The sequence below is a fragment of the Melanerpes formicivorus genome, unplaced genomic scaffold (assembly GCF_026170545.1).
Source record: "Melanerpes formicivorus ecotype bairdi unplaced genomic scaffold, bMelFor1.0.p_v2 SCAF_34, whole genome shotgun sequence".
Lineage (NCBI taxonomy): Eukaryota > Metazoa > Chordata > Aves > Piciformes > Picidae > Melanerpes > Melanerpes formicivorus.
In genome coordinates, this window is record NW_027142386.1 from 1,416,410 (window position 1) to 1,436,730 (window position 20,321).

At 60.0% G+C, this 20,321-nt stretch overlaps 1 protein-coding gene across 1 annotated transcript; it reads left to right on the top strand.

Annotated features, from left to right (window-relative positions):
- Positions 1–5,074: 5,074 nt before the first annotated feature.
- Positions 5,075–19,320, top strand: LOC137450133 (AN1-type zinc finger protein 5-like). Its single transcript, XM_068156362.1, has 7 exons — positions 5,075–5,207; positions 5,684–5,983; positions 7,624–7,797; positions 9,053–9,146; positions 9,802–9,920; positions 13,871–13,981; positions 16,791–19,320. The coding sequence occupies exons 3-7, from the start codon at positions 7,647–7,649 to the stop codon at positions 16,937–16,939; spliced, it is 624 nt and encodes a 207-aa protein (XP_068012463.1). The 5' UTR covers positions 5,075–5,207; positions 5,684–5,983; positions 7,624–7,646; the 3' UTR covers positions 16,940–19,320.
- The last annotated feature ends 1,001 nt before the right edge of the window (positions 19,321–20,321 follow it).

Genomic DNA, 20,321 nt, shown 5'->3' on the forward strand with positions numbered 1-20,321 from the left:
AAAGCTCCTGCTGCATCCCGAGGCTCCCCAGGCTGAGGGCACTGCCCATGTGCAGTCCATGTTCCCCCTCTGGGCACACACTTTGAGAGGGGGGTCTGGTCTCTGCTGCCATCTTCAGTGCTGCCCACCACTGCCCACCAATGAAGGGATGTAAGCAGCCTCACTGTGAGCTGTGTGACCTTGAGCTTCACCCTGCCAGAGCATTGGCAACCAAATTCCCATGAGACCAGCATCCAGCTGGCAGCCTGGGAGAGCCCTGGGGTGCAGCAGGGCTGGAGCCAGCCCCTGTGTATCGAGGAGGAGGAGGAGGGAGAAGGAGGGATGGGTATGAGGAGGGAGAAGGAGGGGTGGACATGAGATGGGAGAAGGAGGGGTGAATATGAGGAGGGAGAAGGAGGGATGGACTAGAGGGAGGAACACATTTTATGGAAGTCCCTAAGGATGAGAAATGAGCCAAATTCCTGCAGCTCTTCAGGCAGAAGCCCTGGGCAGAGCTTTGCCAGCCACCCCCAGGGGCCTCCACCCTGCCTGGGCTTGGGGAGAGCCAGATGGAAGCACATCTTGGCTGCAGCAGGAGAAGGGAGCAGACTGGGAGATTAACTCGGGGAGGAAAACAAGCTGAGCAGAGACTGCTGGGCAGAGACTGCTGGGCAGAAGCTGCTGGGCAGAGGGTACTGGGCAGAAGCTGCTGGGCAGAGGCTGCTGAGTAGAGAGTGCTGAGCAGAGGCTGCTGGGCAGAGACTGCTGGGCAGAGGGTACTGGGCAGAAGCTGCTGGGCAGAGGCTGCTGGGCAGAGGCTGCTGAGTAGAGAGTGCTGAGCAGAGGCTGCTGGGCAGAGGCTGCTGGGCAGAGGGTACTGGGCAGAAGCTGCTGGGCAGAGGCTGCTGGGCAGAGACTGCTGGGCAGAGACTGCTGGGCAGAGACTGCTGGGCAGAGGGTACTGGGCAGAAGCTGCTGGGCAGAGGCTGCTGAGTAGAGAGTGCTGGGCAGAAGCTGCTGGGCAGAGGGTACTGGGCAGAAGCTGCTGGGCAGAGACTGCTGGGCAGAGGGTATTGGGCAGAAGCTGCTGGGCAGAGGCTGCTGGGCAGAGGCTGCTGGGCAGAGGGCGCTGAGCAGATGCTGCCGAACTGGGGCCGGCCGTGCCCGCCCGGCTGTGCCCACTCTCCCGTGCCACCCGTGCCCACCCGGCTGTGCCCACTCTCCCGTGCCACCCGCGCCCGCCCGGCTGTGCCCACTCTCCCGTGCCACCCGTGCCCGCCCGGCGGTGCCCACTCTCCCGTGCCACCCGTGCCCATCCGCCTGTGCCCACTCTCCCGTGCCACCCGTGCCCGCCTGGCTGTGCCCACTCTCCCGTGCCACCCGTGCCCGCCTGGCTGTGCCCACTCTCCCGTGCCACCCGCGGGCACAGGCCTGCCGGCCTCGCGTGCATGCAGGGGGCTGGGGGTGGCTGTGCTGGGCTGAGCCCTTCGCCTGGCAGCAGATTGGAGCTGTGTCCTCAGCCTTTAATTGCACTGCTTTGATAATGCCGATAATTGGCTGCAGATCGATGCCGCTTCGCTCCTGCTTCTCCCACCCAGGCTGGCCCCGGCGCTCCCTCCCCGCACGCCCTGCTCCCATTAGTGAGTGACATTTAGATGGCTCTGCCACGGCCATTAGGTAACCCAGGTGGAGAAGATGCCGAGGAGAAGGCCGAGGCAGACAGGCAGAGATGGAGGCAGCTCTCTCCCCGCTGCCACGGCTCCGGGGCAGATGGAGATGATGGCAGTGACAGCAGGGGGGGAGCGCAGCGCTGCCGGCTGGGCCGAGGCGGATGAGAGCCGGCTGAAGGGCAGAGCTCAGAGGGTTGTGAGCAGTGCTGCAGCCTGGTTAGGGGTCTGTAGCTTGCAGAATTGCCCCAAAAGTCCGGGCTGGGGCCAGGCTTGTTCAACATCTTCCCCAACGCCCCGGGTGAAGGAACAGAGTGTACTCAGCAGTGTGCCTGACGGTACCGAACTGGGAGGAGTGGCTGACACCTCCGCAGGCTCTGCTGTCATTAGGAGAGACCTGGACAGGCTGGAGAGCTGGGGGAGGGAAACCTCACAATGCTCAGCCAGGGCAAGCATAGGGTGCTGCAAGCCGGGGAGGAACAACCCCCTGCAGCAGGACAGGTGAGGAGGGACCTGCTGGGAAGCAGCTCTCCGGAGGAGGATCTGGGAGTGCTGGTGGCCAACAAGCTGCCCATGAGCCAGCAGTGTGGCCAAGAAGGACAATGGGCTGCTGGGGAGCATTAGGAAGAGTGTGACCAAAGGAGGTTCTCTTCACTCTCTACCCTGCCCTGGTGTGGCCACCTGTGAAGTACTGGGTCCAGTTCTGGGCTCCCCAGATCCACAGAGCCAGGGAGAGAGACCAGTGGAGACTACAAAGCTGCTGAGGGTCCTGGAGCAGCTCTGTGAGGAGCAAAGGCTGAGAGCCCTGGGGCTGAGAGGCTGCAGAAGAGCAGCCCCAGAGGGGAGCTGAGCAATGCTCAGCAAGAGCTAAAGGAGCTGTGGGGGGCAAGAGGCTAGGGCCAGAATCTGCTCAGTGGTGCCCAGGGACAGCACAAGGGGCAAGGGGCACAAACTGAAACCCAGGAGGTTCCATCTGAGCAGGAGGAGAAAGTTGTTTGGGGTGAGGCTGCTGGAGGCCTGGAGAAGGCTGCCCAGAGAGGTTGTGGAGTCTCCTGGTGTGGAGAGCTTCCAACCCCCCCTGGGCACTGTGCTGCTGGGCAGGCTGCTGTGGGTGCCCTGCTGGAGCAGGGGGTTGGGCTGGATGATCTCCAGAGCTCCCTTCCAACCCCCCCATGCTGGGATTCTGGGATTGTGATAAGCGGAGATCAAGCAGGGGAAGGACAAACCCAGGCTGTGTCAGCCAGGAGCTCGCTGCAGCTTTGGCTCTAAACCTCTTGCTGGAGCATCACTGGGACCTTGGATCTTCACAGCCCTGCTGGTGGCCCTGCCCTGCTGCCTGTGCCCCACCACCCCACTTGCCCCATGTCCCTCAGCAAGGTATTCCCTGCTCCTGCTGTGCTGCCCCAGCTGCAGGTGGGACCTCAGGGGCTGTGACGCTCCTGGTCAAGTTGTGAGCACCCTTGCAGAGCATCCCTTGCAGAGCATCCCCTGCACTTCACCAGCTCAGCTGGGGCTGGGTGGGCTCTGCCCCCCAAAAAGCCACCCTGACACCCCTTCCTGTCCCAATGGGTAAAGATAAAGAGCCTGGGAAGAAGGATGGCAGCTCTGGGGAGCATGGAGAGTGCCATGGGGTCAGGGGCACCCCGGGCTGGGTCTGGTTGCCCCAGAGCCCCTTGCCCAAGTTAGCCGAGGGTCCCTCATTAACTAAACTCTCCTTAGCCCGCTGACCCTCGTGGGGCTCCAGTGCCTAGAGGGTCCCACTCTGCTCTGCTGGAGCCTGGGCCGGCAGTGAGCGATGGGTGCCAGGGAGGGTGCCAGGGAGGGTGCCAGGGACACGGGCAGGGGGCTGCGGGGGGGAAAGGAGACTGCGGCACCATCGTGTGGGGGCCTGGTGCCACCTGGTGGCCAGGACCGGCATGTGCAGGTCTCGCCGGTGCTGGCGCTCGGGTACCAGGGATGCTCGGGGAGCTAGGGGGGCTCGGCCATCACCTGCCCGACCTCAGCTGAGGTCTTTTCCCATACCAGGCACTGCAGATGAAACCAAACTGCACCACTGGGTGCTCGAGATGCCCGTGAGAGCTGCCCCAAGAGCAGAGCCTTGTCCATGTTACAAACAAAGACAAGAAGAAACCCTGCATCCAGAGGTTGCTCAGGGCTAACACACAAAGTTTGCTCTAGACCCCAAGACCAGGAATACACCCGAGCAGAGCTCGGTGGTGGGTTCCCAACGGTTTTGTTTGTGGGTGTTCCCAAAGCCCCAGAATGGCTGGACAAGGGGCATTTTGTCCTTTGGTGATCTGCCCTGGGCACCCTCTGAGAGCAGACCCCGGGCACAGACCCCAGCCCTGGACCAAGTAAAATTGGACCAGAGAGAAGGAAGACATTTTTGACCCTGAGGGTGGTGAGAGCCTGTCCCAGGCTGCCCAGAGAGGTTGGAGCTGCCCCATCCCTGGTACCACTGCAGGTCAGGCTGGGGCTGTGAGCAACCTGCTCTGGTTGGGGATGTCCCTGCTGGCTGCAGGGGGTTGAACTGGGTGAGATTTAAAGGTCCCTTCACAAAAACACCGGTCTGTGACTCTATTCTATGACCCTAGGCACAAAGCCCAGACCTAGGTACACAGACTTAAGAGGTGAATCAGTCCAGTGAGGAGCTGGGTCATGGCAACATCTGAGCAATGGCTCAGCCCTCTTCCTACAGCTGGGGCTGACTGTTTCCCAGCCCCTCTAGCAGGGTGTCCTGGATTCTCTCTCTACAGGGGAGTCTGGCTGTGTCCCAGCCCTTACACCCACAGAGGGGTCTCAACCCCTCAGCTACAGATGAGGTAAACATCTACCCCAGCCCCTAGAGCTGGAAGGGGGTCACAGCCCCTTGCCCTATACCCCAGCCCCTAGAGCTGGAAGGGGGTTCCAGCCCCTTGCCCTATACCCCAGCCCCTTGCCCTATACCCCAGCCCCATAGCTGGGAGGGTGTCCCAGCCCCTTGCCCTATACCCCAGCCCCTTGCCCTATACCCCAGCCCCATAGCTGGGAGGGGGTTCCAGCCCCTTGCCCTATACCCCAGCCCCTTGCCCTATACCCCAGCCCCATAGCTGGGAGGGGGTTCCAGCCCCTTGCCCTATACCCCAGCCCCATAGCTGGGAGGGGGTTCCAGCCCCTTGCCCTATACCCCAGCCCCATAGCTGGGAGGGGGTCCCAGCCCCTTGCCCTCCAGCTGGGGCACAGCCACGGCCCAGACGCCGCCGTGGAGCGCTGCCCCGTCCCGTCCCGTCCCAGCCCCGTCCCGTGCCGTCCCGCCGCCCCGTCCCGCGCCGTCCCGTCCCAGCCCCGTCCCGTCCCGTCCCGCCGCCGCCCCGTCCCGCGCCGTCCCGCCGCCGCCGCAGTGCCGCCCGGGCCGGGCCGGGCCCTCCCCGGGGGAGGGCGCTCGGGGGCCGCGGTCCCGCCGGCCGCGCCCGCCATGTTTCCCGGCAGCCTGCTTCGCCCGCTGCCTGCCTGAGCTTCCCGGCGGCCGCCCTGGCCCGGCCCTGCCCGGCCCGGCCCGGCGGCCGCCCGCCTCTGCCGCCGGTGAGTGGGGCCCGGCGCGGCCCGGCGGCCTGCTCCGTTCCGTTCCGTTCCGGCCCCGGGGCGCCGCCGCGCAGGCCGCAAAGCCTCGGCCTCGATTTCTGCCGCGGCCGGGGAGCGGGGCTCGGGGCCCGGCTGCGGCGGAGGTGGGGGGGCGGGGGTACGGGAAAACGCCGGGGCGACGCCGGCCTCGGCCCGGGCGGCGGCCGGGGCGGAGGGGCAGGGGGCGGGCGGGTGGTCTGGGGCTTCCCCTGCGCGCTCGGCTCGTCCCGGCCGGCCGGGGCGTGGGGTGCAGGGGCAGCGGGAGCGGTGCGGTGCCCCTCGCGGTTCTTCCTTTCAGCTGCCTTTGGAAGCCATGAGCTGCTGGGCTCCCGCGGCAGGTCGTCGTCGGGCTGCTGGCAAAGGGCGAGCTGAACTCGTCCGAGGTCACAGCAGTCATCATCATCACCATCATCATCACCATCACCATCTCTCTCCAGGGACGCTCAAAATCCGAAGCGATTCCTGAAAATTCCTCGGTGTGCGGTTGCCAGACTGTTGCCTCTGCGGGGATCCAGCCTGCCGGGTCTGGTGCGGAGGAGGCTCCCTTGGCTGCGGGTGCCGAAGGAGAGGTCGGCTTGTGCTGGGGAAGGATTCCTGGTCTGGTAATGGGAGTGCTGGTCTGAGCTCTGCAAGGGGAGCCACGAGTGTGGAGGGGAGATTCGAATCACCCAGCTGAGGACAAGGAGAAGTAAACCAGAGCTGATCCACTTCCATCCCACGGGAGCACTCCTGGGAGGGTAATTATTTCGTGTTCCTGTTCTTTATTCCCTTAGTGGAGCAGATTGTCATGGAATCACGGAGTGGTTTGGGTTGGAAGGGACCTTGAATGAGATCCTCCAGTTCCAGCCAGCCTGCCATGAAGCCATGAAAGGAAGCAGCGGGGTTAGTTGTGTGGGGATGGACACTTTGTGCATCTCACAAAGGGGATCGCTGCTGGGGACCGCCAGTAGCAAGGCTGTGTCTTTGCCCCCGAGCTGGAGCCACCGGCACCACCAGGGTGCCACAAACATCCTCTCCCCTCGTCCTCCGCCCAAGCTGGACTGGCCAGGGCCGCGTCGTCGGCACACACCTGGTGTTTGTTGTTGCTGGGAGTCAGTGCTTAGGGTTCTGGTTGGAAGGGGTGCGGTGCAGTGTGGCACCACGTGTGGGTGGAAGGGGCCAGCCCCTGGCTTTGGAGGTAAACCTGAGTGTGCTGTTGAGATCCACTTTAAAAAGCAGGTTCCACGGTGGCTGCTTTTTCCTCCCCCCCACCTCGGGAGGGGTGTTCCAGGGCCACATCCTTTGCTGCTGGAAAGAAACCTTACCCTTCTTTTTCAGCTTAACTGTGCTGAGCAGTGTGTGTGTCTGGGAATACAGGAGTGTGTGTCAGAACTGAGTCAGTGAGTTCTTTATGCACCACTTACATCATCTTCCTGAGCACCAAAAAAAGTCAAGCAGCCTGGAAATGAGAACAAACCCGTGCAAAATGGAACTGATAAGGCTGGCCACTGCTGCTTGAGAGGCATTCTTTGTTCTGCTGTTTGCAGGAGTCATTAGTGGCTCCACAATGGCACTTCTTGTTACCCTCCGAGAGCCAATTGTTTGGGTCTTGTGTGCTGGTTTGTCCCTGGGAGTTTTAAGGAGCCTCATGGTGCGAGGAGGGAGCTCCAGGGGCTGGTTCCTGTTGGTTTTCAGCCTGGCTGTGGGCAGCTGAGCTCTGGCAGCTGAGCTCTGGGTGCCTGGAGGCCCCAGGAAGTGGATCCTGTGGCTGCTTTCCAGCCCTGGATGTTCGTAGAGTCACAGAAGGGTTTGGGGTGGAAGGCACCTTGAATATCATCCAGTTCCAGCCCCCAGCCATGGGCAGGGACACCTCCCACCAGCCCAGGGAGGCTCAAGGCCTCATCCAGCCTGGCCTTGAACACCTCCAGGCAGGAGGCAGCCACAGCCTCCCTAGGCAACCTGTGCCAGTCTCTCCCCACCCTTGCTGCCAGCAATTTCTTTGTCATCCCCACTCTCAATCTCTCCCAGCTCAAATCCATTGTTCCTCATCCTGGCACTCCCAGCCCTTGTCACCAGTCCCTCCCCAGCTCTCCTGGAGCCCTTCAGGTACTGGAAGGCTGCTCTGAGGTCTCCCTGGAGCCTTCTCTTTTCCAGGCTGAACAGCCCCAACTCTCCCAGCCTGTCCCCACAGGGGAGGTTTCCAGCCCTCTGATCACTTCATGGCCTCCTCTGGAGCCTCTCCAGCAGCTGGATCCTGTCCCATGCCCGAGGGCTGCGCTGTGCACGGGCAGGAACCGGCCTCCCTCGGGGTCCTTTGTGCTCCTTCCTCCTCAGCTGCCGTGTACCCTGAGCGAGCTCCCCGGCCCTGACAGCTGTCTCCTTTTATTCCTGTTGCTAGCTCCGTGCCCTGGAGGAGGGAAGATGGCTCAGGAGACCAACCAGACCCAGGTGCCTCTGCTGTGCACCACGGGCTGTGGCTTCTACGGCAGCCCCCGCACCAACGGCATGTGCTCCGTCTGCTACAAGGAGTTCCTGCAGCGCCAGCAGAGCAGCGACCGCATCAGCCCCTCAGGTAGGCGCTCAACAGGAGCCTGGATGCAAACCCTGCTGAGCAGCTGGCTTACAATCACAGGGTCAAACATTTCTCCCTTCTCTCCACTCTCAGTCTCCCTCTTGCAGTTCCAAGCCATCCCCCCTTGGCCTGTCCCAACAGGCCCTGCTCCAAAGCCTGTCCCCAGCTTTCTGCTCAGCCCTTGAAGCCCCTGCAGCCAGCAGGGACATCCCCAACCAGAGCAGGTTGCTCACAGCCCCAAACAACCTGACCTGCAATGGTGCCAGGCATAGGGCAGCTCCAACCTCTCTGACAGCCTGGGACAGGCTCTCACCACCCTCAGCATAAAGATTTCTCCCTTCTCCCCAGTGTGAATTTCCCTCTTTCAGTCCCAAACCATCCCCCTTTGTCCTGTCCCAATAGGCCTTGAGAAAAAGTCTGTCCCCAGCTTTCTGCTCAGCCCTTGAAGCACTGCAAGGCCACCAGAAGGCCTCCCTGGAGCCTTCTCCTCTCCAGGCTGCCCAAGCCCAACTCTCTCAGCCTGGCCTCCCAGCAGAGGGCTTCCAGCCCTGCCAGCACTGCTGTGGCCTCCTCTGGCCTTGCTCCAACAGGTCCCTGCCTGTGCTGTGCTGAGGACACCAAAGCTGCTCCAGCACTGCAGGGGAGGTCTCAGCAGAGCACAGCAGAGGGGCAGAATCCCCTCCCTGCCCCTGCTGCCCACGCTGCTGGGAATCAGCCCAGGACAGGGCTGGGGCTGGGCTGGCAGCACTTGATGACAGCTTATGTCCAGCTCATCACCCCCCAGCACCCCAAGTCCTGCAGAGGCTGGAGGAGCCATGGGTTCCAGATATTAAATCCCCAGATGTTCAGCATGGAGCTGCTGCAGATGAATCCTTACCTGCCCAAAGGGAGCTCCCAGACCCTGAGGAGCTGAGCAGATCTCCATAAACAAGGCCTACAGCTCTCCTGAAGACCAGCAGCTCATTTCAGAGGGCTGTGTGATGCAGATAGAAGGACTGACTCCTGATGTTGGGTCCTGGTGAGGTCCATCCAGCCCTGCTGTCTTACCCTCTGTGGACAGATTCAGAGAAGGGAGTGTCAGAGCAGGAGCTGTGAGAGTGATCCCACCAGGCTGGGGCCCTCTCAGCTCCTGCTGGCAATCAGGACTTTAAAGCCTGTTGGAAGTGCTCATCCTGCTTAATCTTTGAGTGCCAGGCAGCTGAGGGGGCTGCTGGCATTTGAAGGAGCTCACCAAGCCTGTGGCCTTGCCTTGCAGCCCCCACTGGTCCCAGCAGCAGCCCCATGGCTTCAGAGTCGATCGCAGGGCAGCGCGCGGAGGGAGACTCCACGCCTGAGGATGCAAAAGCCAGGTAGGGGCACAGCCTGGGGTGGGCTCTGCATCTGCAGCCAGCTCTGGGGCACAAGGGCTTAGTTCTTGTCTTCCATCAGGCTAAGGGGACCTGCAGAGCTGCTCTTTGTCACCCTGCTGTATCTGGGAGATTGAGATGTCCCTGGGGATGTGTAGTTGAAACCTGTAGCAAGCTAAGAGGCATCTTGGTTCTCCTGCAGCCAGTGCCCCTTGGCTCTCACCAGCTGTGTTGGACTTGGGTTTCCACTTGGTCTGAAGTGAATGCACCTTCAGTCTGGAAGCAGTGACAGCAGCATTAGGGGCCTTGGTCACATGAGACAGGAAGGAAGGTTGTCCTGCGTTGAGCTCTGCCATCCCTTACAGTCCTGACTCATAACTGTTCCCTGGCCCTGGGCTTGTTTGTCTGGGCTGTTGTGTTGGCTTTGAGATAGAACTGGGTGGAAAAGGAAGCTGAGATCATCAGATATTGATTCTATTCCTGTCTACAAAGAACTTTGATCCCAATTCTCAAGGGGATTTGGCCTACTGTACTCCTGAGCTACCTCTGAGGATCGAGCAATTAACTTTCTGTGCTGAAGGTCTCTCCCATGCAGCTGTTTGTCAGCAGCAAACCTTTGTGTTTGCTCCCTGCTTTATTTGTTTGTTTGTGCTCCCAGTGCCCAGACTCCTGTGACCCATCAGATGACAGCCATGAGCATATCCAGAGAAGAAACCAGCAGTGAGGCAGAAGAACTTGGCAAGGCAGAAGAAGTCTCATCAGCATCTTCCTCATCAGGTAGACTGAGTGATGCTGATCTCAGTCTGAGCACAGCACTGGTCACTGACTCCAGGGGCCAGGAGGGGTACAGGATCCCAGGGTGTTAGGGGTTGGAAGGGACTTCCAAAGATCATTGAGTCCAACCCCCTGCCAGAGCAGGACCAAAGAACCCAGCACAGGTCACACAGGAACACACAGGGCATGACTCCACAGAGTCCCACACACAACCTCTCTGGGCAGCCTGTTCCAGGGCTCTCTGACCCTCACAGTGAAGAAGTTCCTCCTCATGTTGAGGTGGAACCTCCTGTGCTGGAGTTTATATCCATTGCCCCTTGGCCTATCCCAGGGTGCAGCTGAGCAGAGCCTGTCCCTGTCCCCTCCCTCCTGCCCCCCAGCCCTCAGAGATTTATAAACATTTATTAAATCCCTCCTCAGTCTTCTCCTCTCCAGACTAAACAGCCCCAGGACTCTCAGCCTCTCCTCATCAGGCAGTGCTCCAGTCCCTCAGTCATCTTGGTAGCCTCTGTTGGACTCTCTCCAGCAGATCCCTGTCCCTCTTGAACTGGGGAGCCCAGCCCTGGATGCAGTATTCCAGGTGTGGTCTCACCAGGGCAGAGTAGAGGGGGAGGAGAACCCAGCAAAAAGCAGAGCTGAGGAGAAACAGTTGATCTGCTCCTGAAACAGGGAGGAGAGAAAAGGCTGTGCCTGAGGGCAGGCCCACAGAGCTGGCTTTGTGGGCTGAGGAGCTGCCAGCCCTGCCTGCCTGGCAGCAGCATAATCTCCTCTGACGTCTCTCCCAGGCAGTGGCAGAGAGCCCAGAGCGTCCCACAGCCTGCTGCTGCCTGCTGCTGCTGCCTGCACTTCCCTGCTGTCTCTCCAGGGAGGAAGGGAGACAGAGCCAGTGTGGTCTTGGGAGAGAGGAGGCATGTTTGTGGTGGTGCCCAAGGGTGGCTGCTGGCCTGGGTGTTGTCACCCAGTGTGGCAGGAGACACATCTGCCCCTCTGCTGCCACTTTGTGTGCAGAGTGGTGCCTTCAGTCACAGAACCAAGAAATCCTTTTGGTCAGAAGAGACCTTTCAGATCATCCAGTCCAACCCTTAACCAGCACTGCCAGGGCACCAGCACTGCCAGGGCACCACCACCCCATGGCCCTCAGCACCACAGCTCCATGGCTTTGAAACCCCTCCAGGGATGGGGACTCCACCACTGCCCTGGGCAGCCTGGGCCAGGCCTTGAGAACCCCCAGGGGGAAGAAGTTTTTCCTCCTGTCCACCTAAACCTCCCCTGGGGCAACTCGAGGCCATTTTCTCTTGTCCTGTCATTTGTTCTATGGGAGCAGAGCCCAAGCCCCACCTGGCTCCAGCCTCCTCTCAGGGAGCTGCAGAGAGCAATGAGGTCTCCCTCAGCCTCCTCTTCTCCACACTAAATACTCCCAGGCCCCTCAGCTGCTTCTCCCCAGCCCTGTTCTCCAGACTCTTCCCCAGCTTTTGTCTCCTTGCTCTGGACCTGTTGCAGGCCCTCAATGTCTTTGGAGTGAGGGGCCCAAAAAGGGCACTGAAAGTGATGAGGGCATTGTTGCCCAGCAGGATAGCTCCTCCAGTTACTGAGTTACAAGGTGGTGTAGTGGAACTGTAGCTGAGTGACACTGCCCTGGAGCCACCCTCCTTGACCTCAGCTGACCCCTGAGAGCTGCTGGTTGCTAAAACCCCAGGCTCTCCTCTCCACACAGCTGGGCACCTTGGATTGAGATAGACTGGAGATAGGAAGACATTCTTGAGAGTGAGGGTGAGGAGAGCCTGGCACAGGCTGCCCAGAGAGGCTGTGGCTGCCTCCTCCCTGGAGGTGTTGAAGGCCAGGCTGGATGAGGCCCTAAGCAGCCTGTGCTGGTGGGAGGTGTCCCTGCCCATGGCAGGGGGTTGGACCTGGCTGAGCTTTCAGGTCCTTTCCAACTTCAACCCATTCAGGTGGGTTTGAAGATCACCAAGCTCCCTTCCAAGCCAAACCACTCTGTGATTCAATGAGTTAGTCCCTGGCCTGCAAGCCCAGGAGAGAATTCACAAGAGGCTGGTGAGAAACAGTTTGCTAGAAGAGAGGCTTGGGGGAGCCTGTGGGGGAGCCTGCCCCTGGTGGGGGGGGTGCTCTTAGGAAGCTGTTCAGGGTCAGGAGCACAAAGCTCTCTCTGCCTATCTCCTCAGCCTGGTTTCCAGCTCTGCAGGTGAGTGTCTGCCAGCAGCTGGAGCTCCTCCCTCCTGTTGGCTCCTGTAACCTGCTTAGGTAGCTGTAGGAAATCCTGCTAAGCGTCTCTGACCTTTACCAATCTGCCTCTCAGGGCTCAGTTTTCCTTTGGGTAGATTAGAGGCAGTGATGAGTATCTGTGTAAAGCATTCTGAGACCTACATATGAGGAACACTTACATAAGAGGCAGTAAAAACAATTAGTAAGGCTTACAAGGGGTTAACTTCTTTATTTGATGGCTTGGGGTTTTTTTTCTCCCCTGCTAAGATTAACTCAGGGCTTAGCTGTGGAGCTCAGCTCTGTGCAGGGACTCTCCAGCCCCTGGTTAAGTGGTGGCAAGCACCAAGTAGCTCTGTTTGGTGTTGCTTTTCCTCAGGGGGACCTCAGTGGCCCTTGTGTCACCTTCTGTGTCCCATAGCTAGACCCTAGGCCCTAGTCCCTTAATAACTCCTTGGAGTTTCTGAGTCTTGGGCTTCAGGAGCTTGAAACAGGGAGAAAACCTGAGGCTGGCTGAGGTGTAGATCTTGTGGTACTTTCAGGGGGAGGGGGGAGCTACAAGAAAGCCAGGGAGGGAATTTTTATGAGGGCTTGTGGTTGCAGCATGAGGGGCAGTGGCTTAGAGCTGGAAAAAGGGAGCTTGAGGTTAGGAAGATGGAGATTAGGAAGAAATTCTTGACAGTGAAGGTGGGGAGAGCCTGGCACAGGTTGCCCAGGGAGGCTGTGAATGTCCCCTCCCTGGAGGTGTTCCAGGCCAGGCTGGGTGAGGCCCTGAGCAAGCTGGGCTGGTGGGAGGTGTCCCTGCCCATGGCAGGGGGCTGGGGCTGGCTGAGCTTTGGGGTCTCTTCCAGCCCAACCCCCTCTGTGACTCTCAGGAAATCTCACAGTTTGGGGTATGTTGGTTGTCAAGGGTCAGGCCTGGGCTGGCCACTAAATGAGTGCCAGAGGCTCTCTGTGAGCCCCTCTGCTCCCCAAAGGGCAGAGACTGATGGGGTGGGACAGAAACCAAGGCAGCTGGGATGGGAATAAGAGCAGTGACATGAAATAAACAGGAAGATAGACAAAATCAATATGGAGCCCAGCCCCTGGTGGCAGTGGTGGCTCTGTCACCACTGATAGTGGGGGCAGGCACTCCCAGACTGGGCTCAGCAGCAGACAGGAACTGAATTCAGAGCTGGATTCTGGAACTGGCTTGAGGAACACAGGGATCAGGATCACAGGCAGGAGGGACAGAGCCCTGCTTGGATGCCAACCTCTGAAGAAGAGGCTTGACCCTGGGGATCCCTCAGCTTGCTCCTGAAGATGCCATCCATGGGCTGCAGTCCCTTGTTGGTCAGTTGAGGGTCCCCTGTCCTGTCTGCTCCTCCCCACAGCGGCCACCTCTGCCTTTCTGCCCCCCAAAGGTGGAGCACAGCTCCCCTTGGTCAGCCCAGGAGCAAATCCAAGCCAGAGCCTTTCTGCAGCCTGCCCCTTGGCAGGAACCATCCCTCCCCATCAGTGTCCTCAGTGCCAGAAGCAGCCCTTGGCTGTGCAAACCTGGCCTGAACTTCAGCAAGAGCCTCACTGAGCTGGGAAGTCAAACCCTGACCAGAATCAGCTCTGCTCTGACACCAGGGTGGCAGTGTGCACGTGGAGGCACCTGGCACACAGGCAGCAGGGCACCAAGCAGCTCCTGGAAGCAAAGTGGTGTTTGCTTTATCAGGACAGGTAGCAAAACTCTTTTGCCTCACTTCCAGGTACCCTGCTTGAGGTGTCCCAGAGCACTGCTGAGGACAAGGCAGCTGCAGAGAAACCCAAACAGAAGAAGAATCGCTGCTTCACCTGCAGGAAGAAGATTGGGCTGACTGGTAAGGGCCTGCCTGTGGGGACACCCTCCTGGCCCTGCTGGCCTGGCTTCAGAGGGGCAGTGGTTGGAGATACCCCTCCAAAGAGGGGTACAGTGCAAGAGACAAGGGAGGAGGAAGGGAAACTCTGGCCTGCAAATGGAACTGTCATAAGGCTGCATCCAAAGCAGTGTGGCCAGAGCTGGAGAGAGGGGATCCTGCCCCTCTGCTCTGCTCTGGGGAGAGCTCACCTGCAGAACTGGGTCCAGCTGTGGGACCCCCAACATAAGAGAGACCTGGAGCTGCTGGAGAGGGCCCAGAGGAGGCCACAAAGATGATCAGAGGGCTGCAGAGCCTCTGCTGTGGGGACAGGCTGGGAGAGTTGGGGCTGTGCAGCCTGGAGAAGAGAAGGCTCCAGGGAGACCTTAGAGCTGTATTTCAATATTTGGAGGAGAGCTGCAGGCAGGCTGGGGAGGGGCTGCTCAGAAGGGGCTGTGGGGATAGGGGCAATGGTTTGGAAGTGGAGCAGGGCAGAGTTAGGTTGGACATCAGGAGGGAGTTCTGCACAGTGAGGCTGGGGAGACACTGGCACAGGCTGCCCAGGGAGGTGGTGGAGGCTCCATCCCTGGAGACATTCAGGCTCAGCCTGGCTGTGTCCCTGTGCAGCCTGCTCTGGCTGGAGCTGTCCCTGCTGCCTGCAGGGGGTTGGCCAAGATGCCCTTGGAGGCTCCCTGCCAACCCCATGCACTCTGTGAATCTGAGGCAATGTCCTGGAGAGTCTCCAAGTCTGGATGGAGCCCCTTGGGTTGTTTCTGCTGCTGGTAGAAGCAAAGGCACTGCTGGCTGTGGGTCCAGCTCTGCCCCAGCTCAGGCTGGCTGTGGGTCCAGCTCTGCCCCAGCTCAGGCAGGCTGTGGGTCCAGCTCTGCCCCAGCTCAGGCAGGCTGTGGGTCCAGCTCTGCCCCACCTCAGGCTGGCTGTGGTTGTAGCTCCTGGAAAGTGAACTCTGGAGCTGTGCAGGGGGTGTCCAGCAGCAGGGGCTGGACCCATGCTCCCCTTGGCACTGACCCCAGTGCCTTTGGCAGGGTCTGGGCAATGTGGGTCCCTGTGTGCCCAAAGGTGTGAGGAGAGGCTGTCCTGGAGCTTGGGTGGGCTTGGAAAGCTGAGCCTGGGCAGGGTGCTGTGTGCTGCCATGGCTGCAGGGAGGGTGCTTTAACTGACAGAGCCTTTCCTTTTTCTGCCCTTTTTTTCTGCTTCTCCTTCTGTTTTCTTCTGTTTCTCTCCTCCTTCTCTCTCTCTCTCTTTTCTCCTCCTTCTCTCTCTTTCCTCCCCCTCCTCTCTGTTTCTCTTTTGACTCCTCCTTTTTTACTTCCTTCTGGTTTTTTCTCCTCAAACTACAAGAGGTTTCCTCTCCTACAGGAACCAAGCTGCAGGGAGCTTCTGCTAGTTCAGGGCATTCAGGATAAAATGAGTTTTCTCAGACAGGAGCAGGCTGGCACCTCCTAGCAAGGTGCCTGCAGCTGGGGAGAGGTGAAGGGAAGGAGCCTGGTTCACTGCCAGGGCTGATCTGTGCTGCAGCAAACCCCTCCCTGCTCCTGCTTTACTTCCCCACTGTGCTGTGAGAGCAGCAGCACTGCTGACCAGCCCTGCCTGGCAGGGAAGGGGCTGAATGATGAATTTGGGAGGCTCAAATAGCTCAAACCCCAAGGAGGTGTAGGCTTTGCTGCTGAGTGCTGGGCACTGCAGATGCTGCTGCCTGCTGCCCGGGCAGCCAGGCTGGCGCGCGGAGCTTGGCTGCAGCTCGGGCTGCCTGGGGAGCCTGCTCTGGGTTGCTAATCTGGCACTCTGCATCCCAGCAGGGCCCTTGTCCCCAGGGAGCATGGAGAGCAGCTGCTCTGGGAGTGATTCCCACCACTGTGACAGCTGGGGCTGCCCAGAGCACAGAATCCCTGAATCCCAGCGTGGTGGGGATGGAAGGGACCTCTGGAGATCATCCACTCCAACCCCCCCTGCTCAAGCAGCTTGCCCAGGAGCACAGTGCCCAGGGGGGGTTGGAAGCTCTCCACCCCAGGAGACTCCACAACCTCTCTGGGCAGCCTGCTCCAGGCCTCCAGCAGCCTCACACCAAACAACTTCCTCCTCCTGCTCTGGTGGAACCTTCTGGGTTCCACTTTATGCCCCTTGCCCTGTCCCTGGGCACCACTCACAAGAGTCTGGCCCCAGCCTCTTGCCCCTCACAGGCCCTTTAGCTCTTGCTAAGCATTGCTTAGATCCCCTCTGGGCTGCTTTTCTCCAGGCTCTCAGCCCCAGGACTCTCACAGAGCTGCTCCAGGCCCCTCAGCAGCTTTGGAGCCTCCACTGGACCCTCTCCAGTAGTTCCCTGGCTCTCTGGAACTGATGCACTCACAGGAGTGGCTTTGCCAGCTGTGGTTGTCCCCTGCACTGAGCCTCCCTCTCTCCTCTCCAGGACAGTGGCACCCCCCAGGTCTGACCCTCTCTCAGCACGGGGTGGAGTCTCAAGCTGCACCAGGGGAGGTTCAGGTTGGATGTTAGGAAGAAATTCTTCCCAGAAAGATTGGCCACTGGAATGGGCTGCCAGGGGTGGTGGTGGAGTCACCATCACTGGAAGTGCTTAGAATAAGCCTGGGTGAGGCACTCGGTGCCTGTGGTTGGGTGGTGCTGGGTGATAGGTTGGACTCGATGATCTCGAAGGTCTTTCCCAGCCTGGTTAATTCGGTATTCCCGGGCTGGCAGGGAGGAGCTGGGGACGGGGTGGTGCTGCTGCTGCTTTCCCAAGGCTGAAGCAGCTTTCTCTCTGCTCTTCCTCCCCCTCAGGCTTCGACTGCCGCTGCGGGAACCTGTTCTGCGCCATCCACCGGTACTCCGACATGCACGCCTGCCCCTACGACTACAAGGCAGAGGCTGCCGAGAAGATCCGCAAGGAGAACCCCGTCGTTGTGGCCGAGAAGATCCAGAAGTTGTGAAGGGGCTGAGCGGCTCGAACTGCAGCCCGGCGGCCTGGTGCTCCTCCCCTTCCTCCCAGCCTTCCTCCTCTTCCTCCCGGCCCCCCCTGCTGGTGCGACGGAGGCTCCGGCAGCGCACACGAGCGAGCGCCCGGACCCGGGCGGCTCCTCGCACCTCTCTCTCGCCCCCTCCCGCCCGTCCAGCCCCCGCAGCTCAGCTGATCCGTTTCCCGAGCAGCTTCCCAAGGGAAAAGGAACTGTCCTGCCCTGCTGATCCAGCGCTGAGCCCTTCGGACTCGTTTAGCAGAGGGTGGTTTGCATGGCAGGGGCTCGGCCGGGCGGCGCTTCCCTGCCGCCAGCGGCTCCCAGGCCTGCCGGAGCCCCTCGGCAGCCGCTGGACCTCGGCCCCTCTGCCCCCTGCGTCTCTTTGTGGCAGATCTAGAACCAGGAGCTGGGGAACCCTGGGCAGCCAGGCTGCCTTTCCCCCACCCTTTCCCCCCACCCCAACCCAAGATGCACAGAAGGGGATTCTGTAGTTTTGACACCCCAAACACCCCTCCCCCTCCCTCTGAGCCGCTGTTGTTGAAGCACCGAGGTGGTGGAGCAGCAGAGGACCAGTGCAGGCAAGTTCTTTTGTGGCTTGAGGTGAGGTGGCTGCACTCCAGCTGCAGGTCAGGGCTTTAGGAAGGTCCCACTCACTGCCTCGTGCCCCTTGCCATGAGGAGGGAGCCAGCCTGTGGGACCCAGGGTGGCTAGGGACTCCCTTCCACCACCCCTGCCCTGTGCTTCAGCAACCCCCAAAGAACCTCTGGCCTGTTCCCCAGGGAGGCTGTAACCACCTGCACCTCTCCTCTCCACTCTGCTCCCCCCCTGCCTTCTGCCTTACTCAGTTCTTTCTCATCAGGGTTCTGCACAAAGCTCAGATCACCAAACCTCTGCCTCCTCCCCTGCTCCTGCACACAGCTGGGGACACTTCCTCCCCTATGGGCTGCACTGATAGTGGGTGAGGGCCTTTCTGCCCCTTTCTCCAGCCACTGCCCTGCTCTCCCACCTCTCTGCATGTCCCCCTGGGGCAAGAGGCAGGGTCTGATCCCTGGGAGATGCTTCCAAAGCCGAACAGAGGCATCAGGTGCAGGAAAAGGCATGCAGAGGGCTGCAGGGCATGGGAAAAGTCATGAGGAGGGCCCTGGCATGCCCAGAAGTGTAGATGGGGGCTTTCAGAGGATCCCATGGAGGGGTTTGTGGAGCAGGGAGTGGCAGCTGGGGTCATCTGAGGCCACAGGAGGACTTGAAGTAGAGTTCTTGGGGGTGCTGGAAAGCTCAGGGAGGGCTCTAGGTTGCAAGAGAAAGCAAAAGGAGAGTTTTTGAGGTGCATTGAACAAGCACAGAGTACTTGGGTGCCCCAAAGTGCACCTGGAAGGCTCTGAGGTGCAAGGAAAGCTAAACCCTGGGCTCAGCAGCACTCCACAAACACCACATGGAGAAATCTGGGTCTGTGAAAAAGGGAAATGCAGGGCTGGGGTGCACAGCACAGGGCCAGGGTATGCAGGACAAGGCAGGCAGCAGCTCCTGGGGTGCAGCAAAAGCCACCTCTGTGCTCCACAGGGGCTGTGCCCACCTGGGATCAAGGTCTGATCTCCTCCCTGGGAACACCAGGAGCTGGGTGGTGACTGCAGGGTTGTGAGCAGCAGAGGAAGCTGGAGGGGTCCCCAGGGGTGCAGCAGCCTCTGCCCCACTCCTGCCCATCCCACGCTCTGGAAGCGTTTCCCTCGGCGGCAGCTCGTCCAGGGGCGGTGAGGAGCAGAGCAGCTGAGGGACATCACAGCAGCTCCTGCCAGGGGCTGCTTTCCTTCCCTCTTCATGGCAGTTTAGGGATTGTTGGGGGGATCATTCCCAAGTTTGTTTTTTCCCCTGTGATGCCAGAGCAGTGCATGCCCGGCAGCAGCTCCTGCTCTCTGCCATTGCCTGAAGGATTCTGGCCTCCCAAAAGTGATGCCAGTCCCCCACTGGAGTGCAGCAGAGGCCAGGCCAGCTCATCTTGGCCTCTTCCTTGGGTTTTGGCACCTGCAGAACATCAGCCTCAGGCCCAGAGTGCTTTTTAGTGCTGGGCCATCAGCATGGCACTGGTGGTAGGTGGTGAGGCCAGGCCTGTGGTGAGGCCAGGTGTCAACCACTGAGGTTTAGGCTGGGGATGAACCACCAGGAGAAAGTGCAACCAGCCCTTGCTTTGTGTTCACACCAAGGTTGTGAGCCCCTGGGGACAGGGAGCAGCTTCCATGGATGCAATGGGAGAGCTCCCACAGCAAACTGGCAGCCACCTGCTCCTCCACCACCTCCCTTTCCCCCTTTTCTTTCCTTCCTCTTGGTAAGTGTAAATATGAATACAGTCTAGTTTGCTTGGATGCTGAGGCTGCTTCATTGTGGGCATGGATGTGGCACACCACTCAGCTCTGGGCTTCTCCAGGGCAGCTCTGGGGCTCTCTGCTTCAGTGTCTTTAGGTGACCCTGCCTTGGCACAGGGGTTGGACTCAGTCTCCAGAGGTCCCTTCCCACTCCTACCATTCTGTGATTCAATAACTAACTGTGCCTGGTGCTGGGTGGAGGTTAGGAGCATAGGGACTCCAAGTGTCTTACCACCCCAGTGCTCAGGTTGTGTCCTGGGGCTGTATCCAGTACCCCCAAGCCCTGGGGGACCAAATTCCCTTTGGGTGTGGGCACTTCCCCCCAACACACACTGACTGGTGGGACTCACCCATCATAGCATGGAAGTTCTTCCCCAGGAGGGTGGTGAGAGCCTGGCACAGGCTGCCCAGGGAGGTGGTGGAAGCCTCAGGTCTGGAGGTTTTGAAGGCCAGGCTGGATGTGGCTGTGAGCAACCTGCTGTGGGGTGAGGTGTCCCTGCCCCTGGCAGGGGGGTTGGAGCTGGCTGAGCCTTGAGCTCCATTCCAAACCTAATGATTCTATGATTTACAATAATTACAGGTATTTAAATTAATGAACAGCATAAGGACCTGGGGCAGCTAATAGCTTCTCCCTGCCTGCTCACCCTTGCCCTCCCTGCACATAAAAGGGACATGAGACAGAGCAGAGCAGTTAATGCCAGTGACAAGGAAATTGATGCAGCCAAGGTTAGTAAAGCCACTTAGTGTCTCCCAGCCCCAAGAAAGACACTGAGAGGCTGGAGGGGAAGGGGCTGGGGAAGAGGGCTGGGGAGGAGCAGCTGAGGGAGCTGGGAGGGTTTAGTGGGGGAGAGGAGGCTGAGGGAGACCTCATTGCTCTCTGCAGCTCCCTGAAAGGAGGCTGCAGTGCGGTGGGGGTTGGGCTCTGCTCCCTAGGATCAGCTGATAGAAGAAGAGGAAATGGCCTCAAGTTGCCTCAGAGGAGGCTTAGGTCGGACATGAGG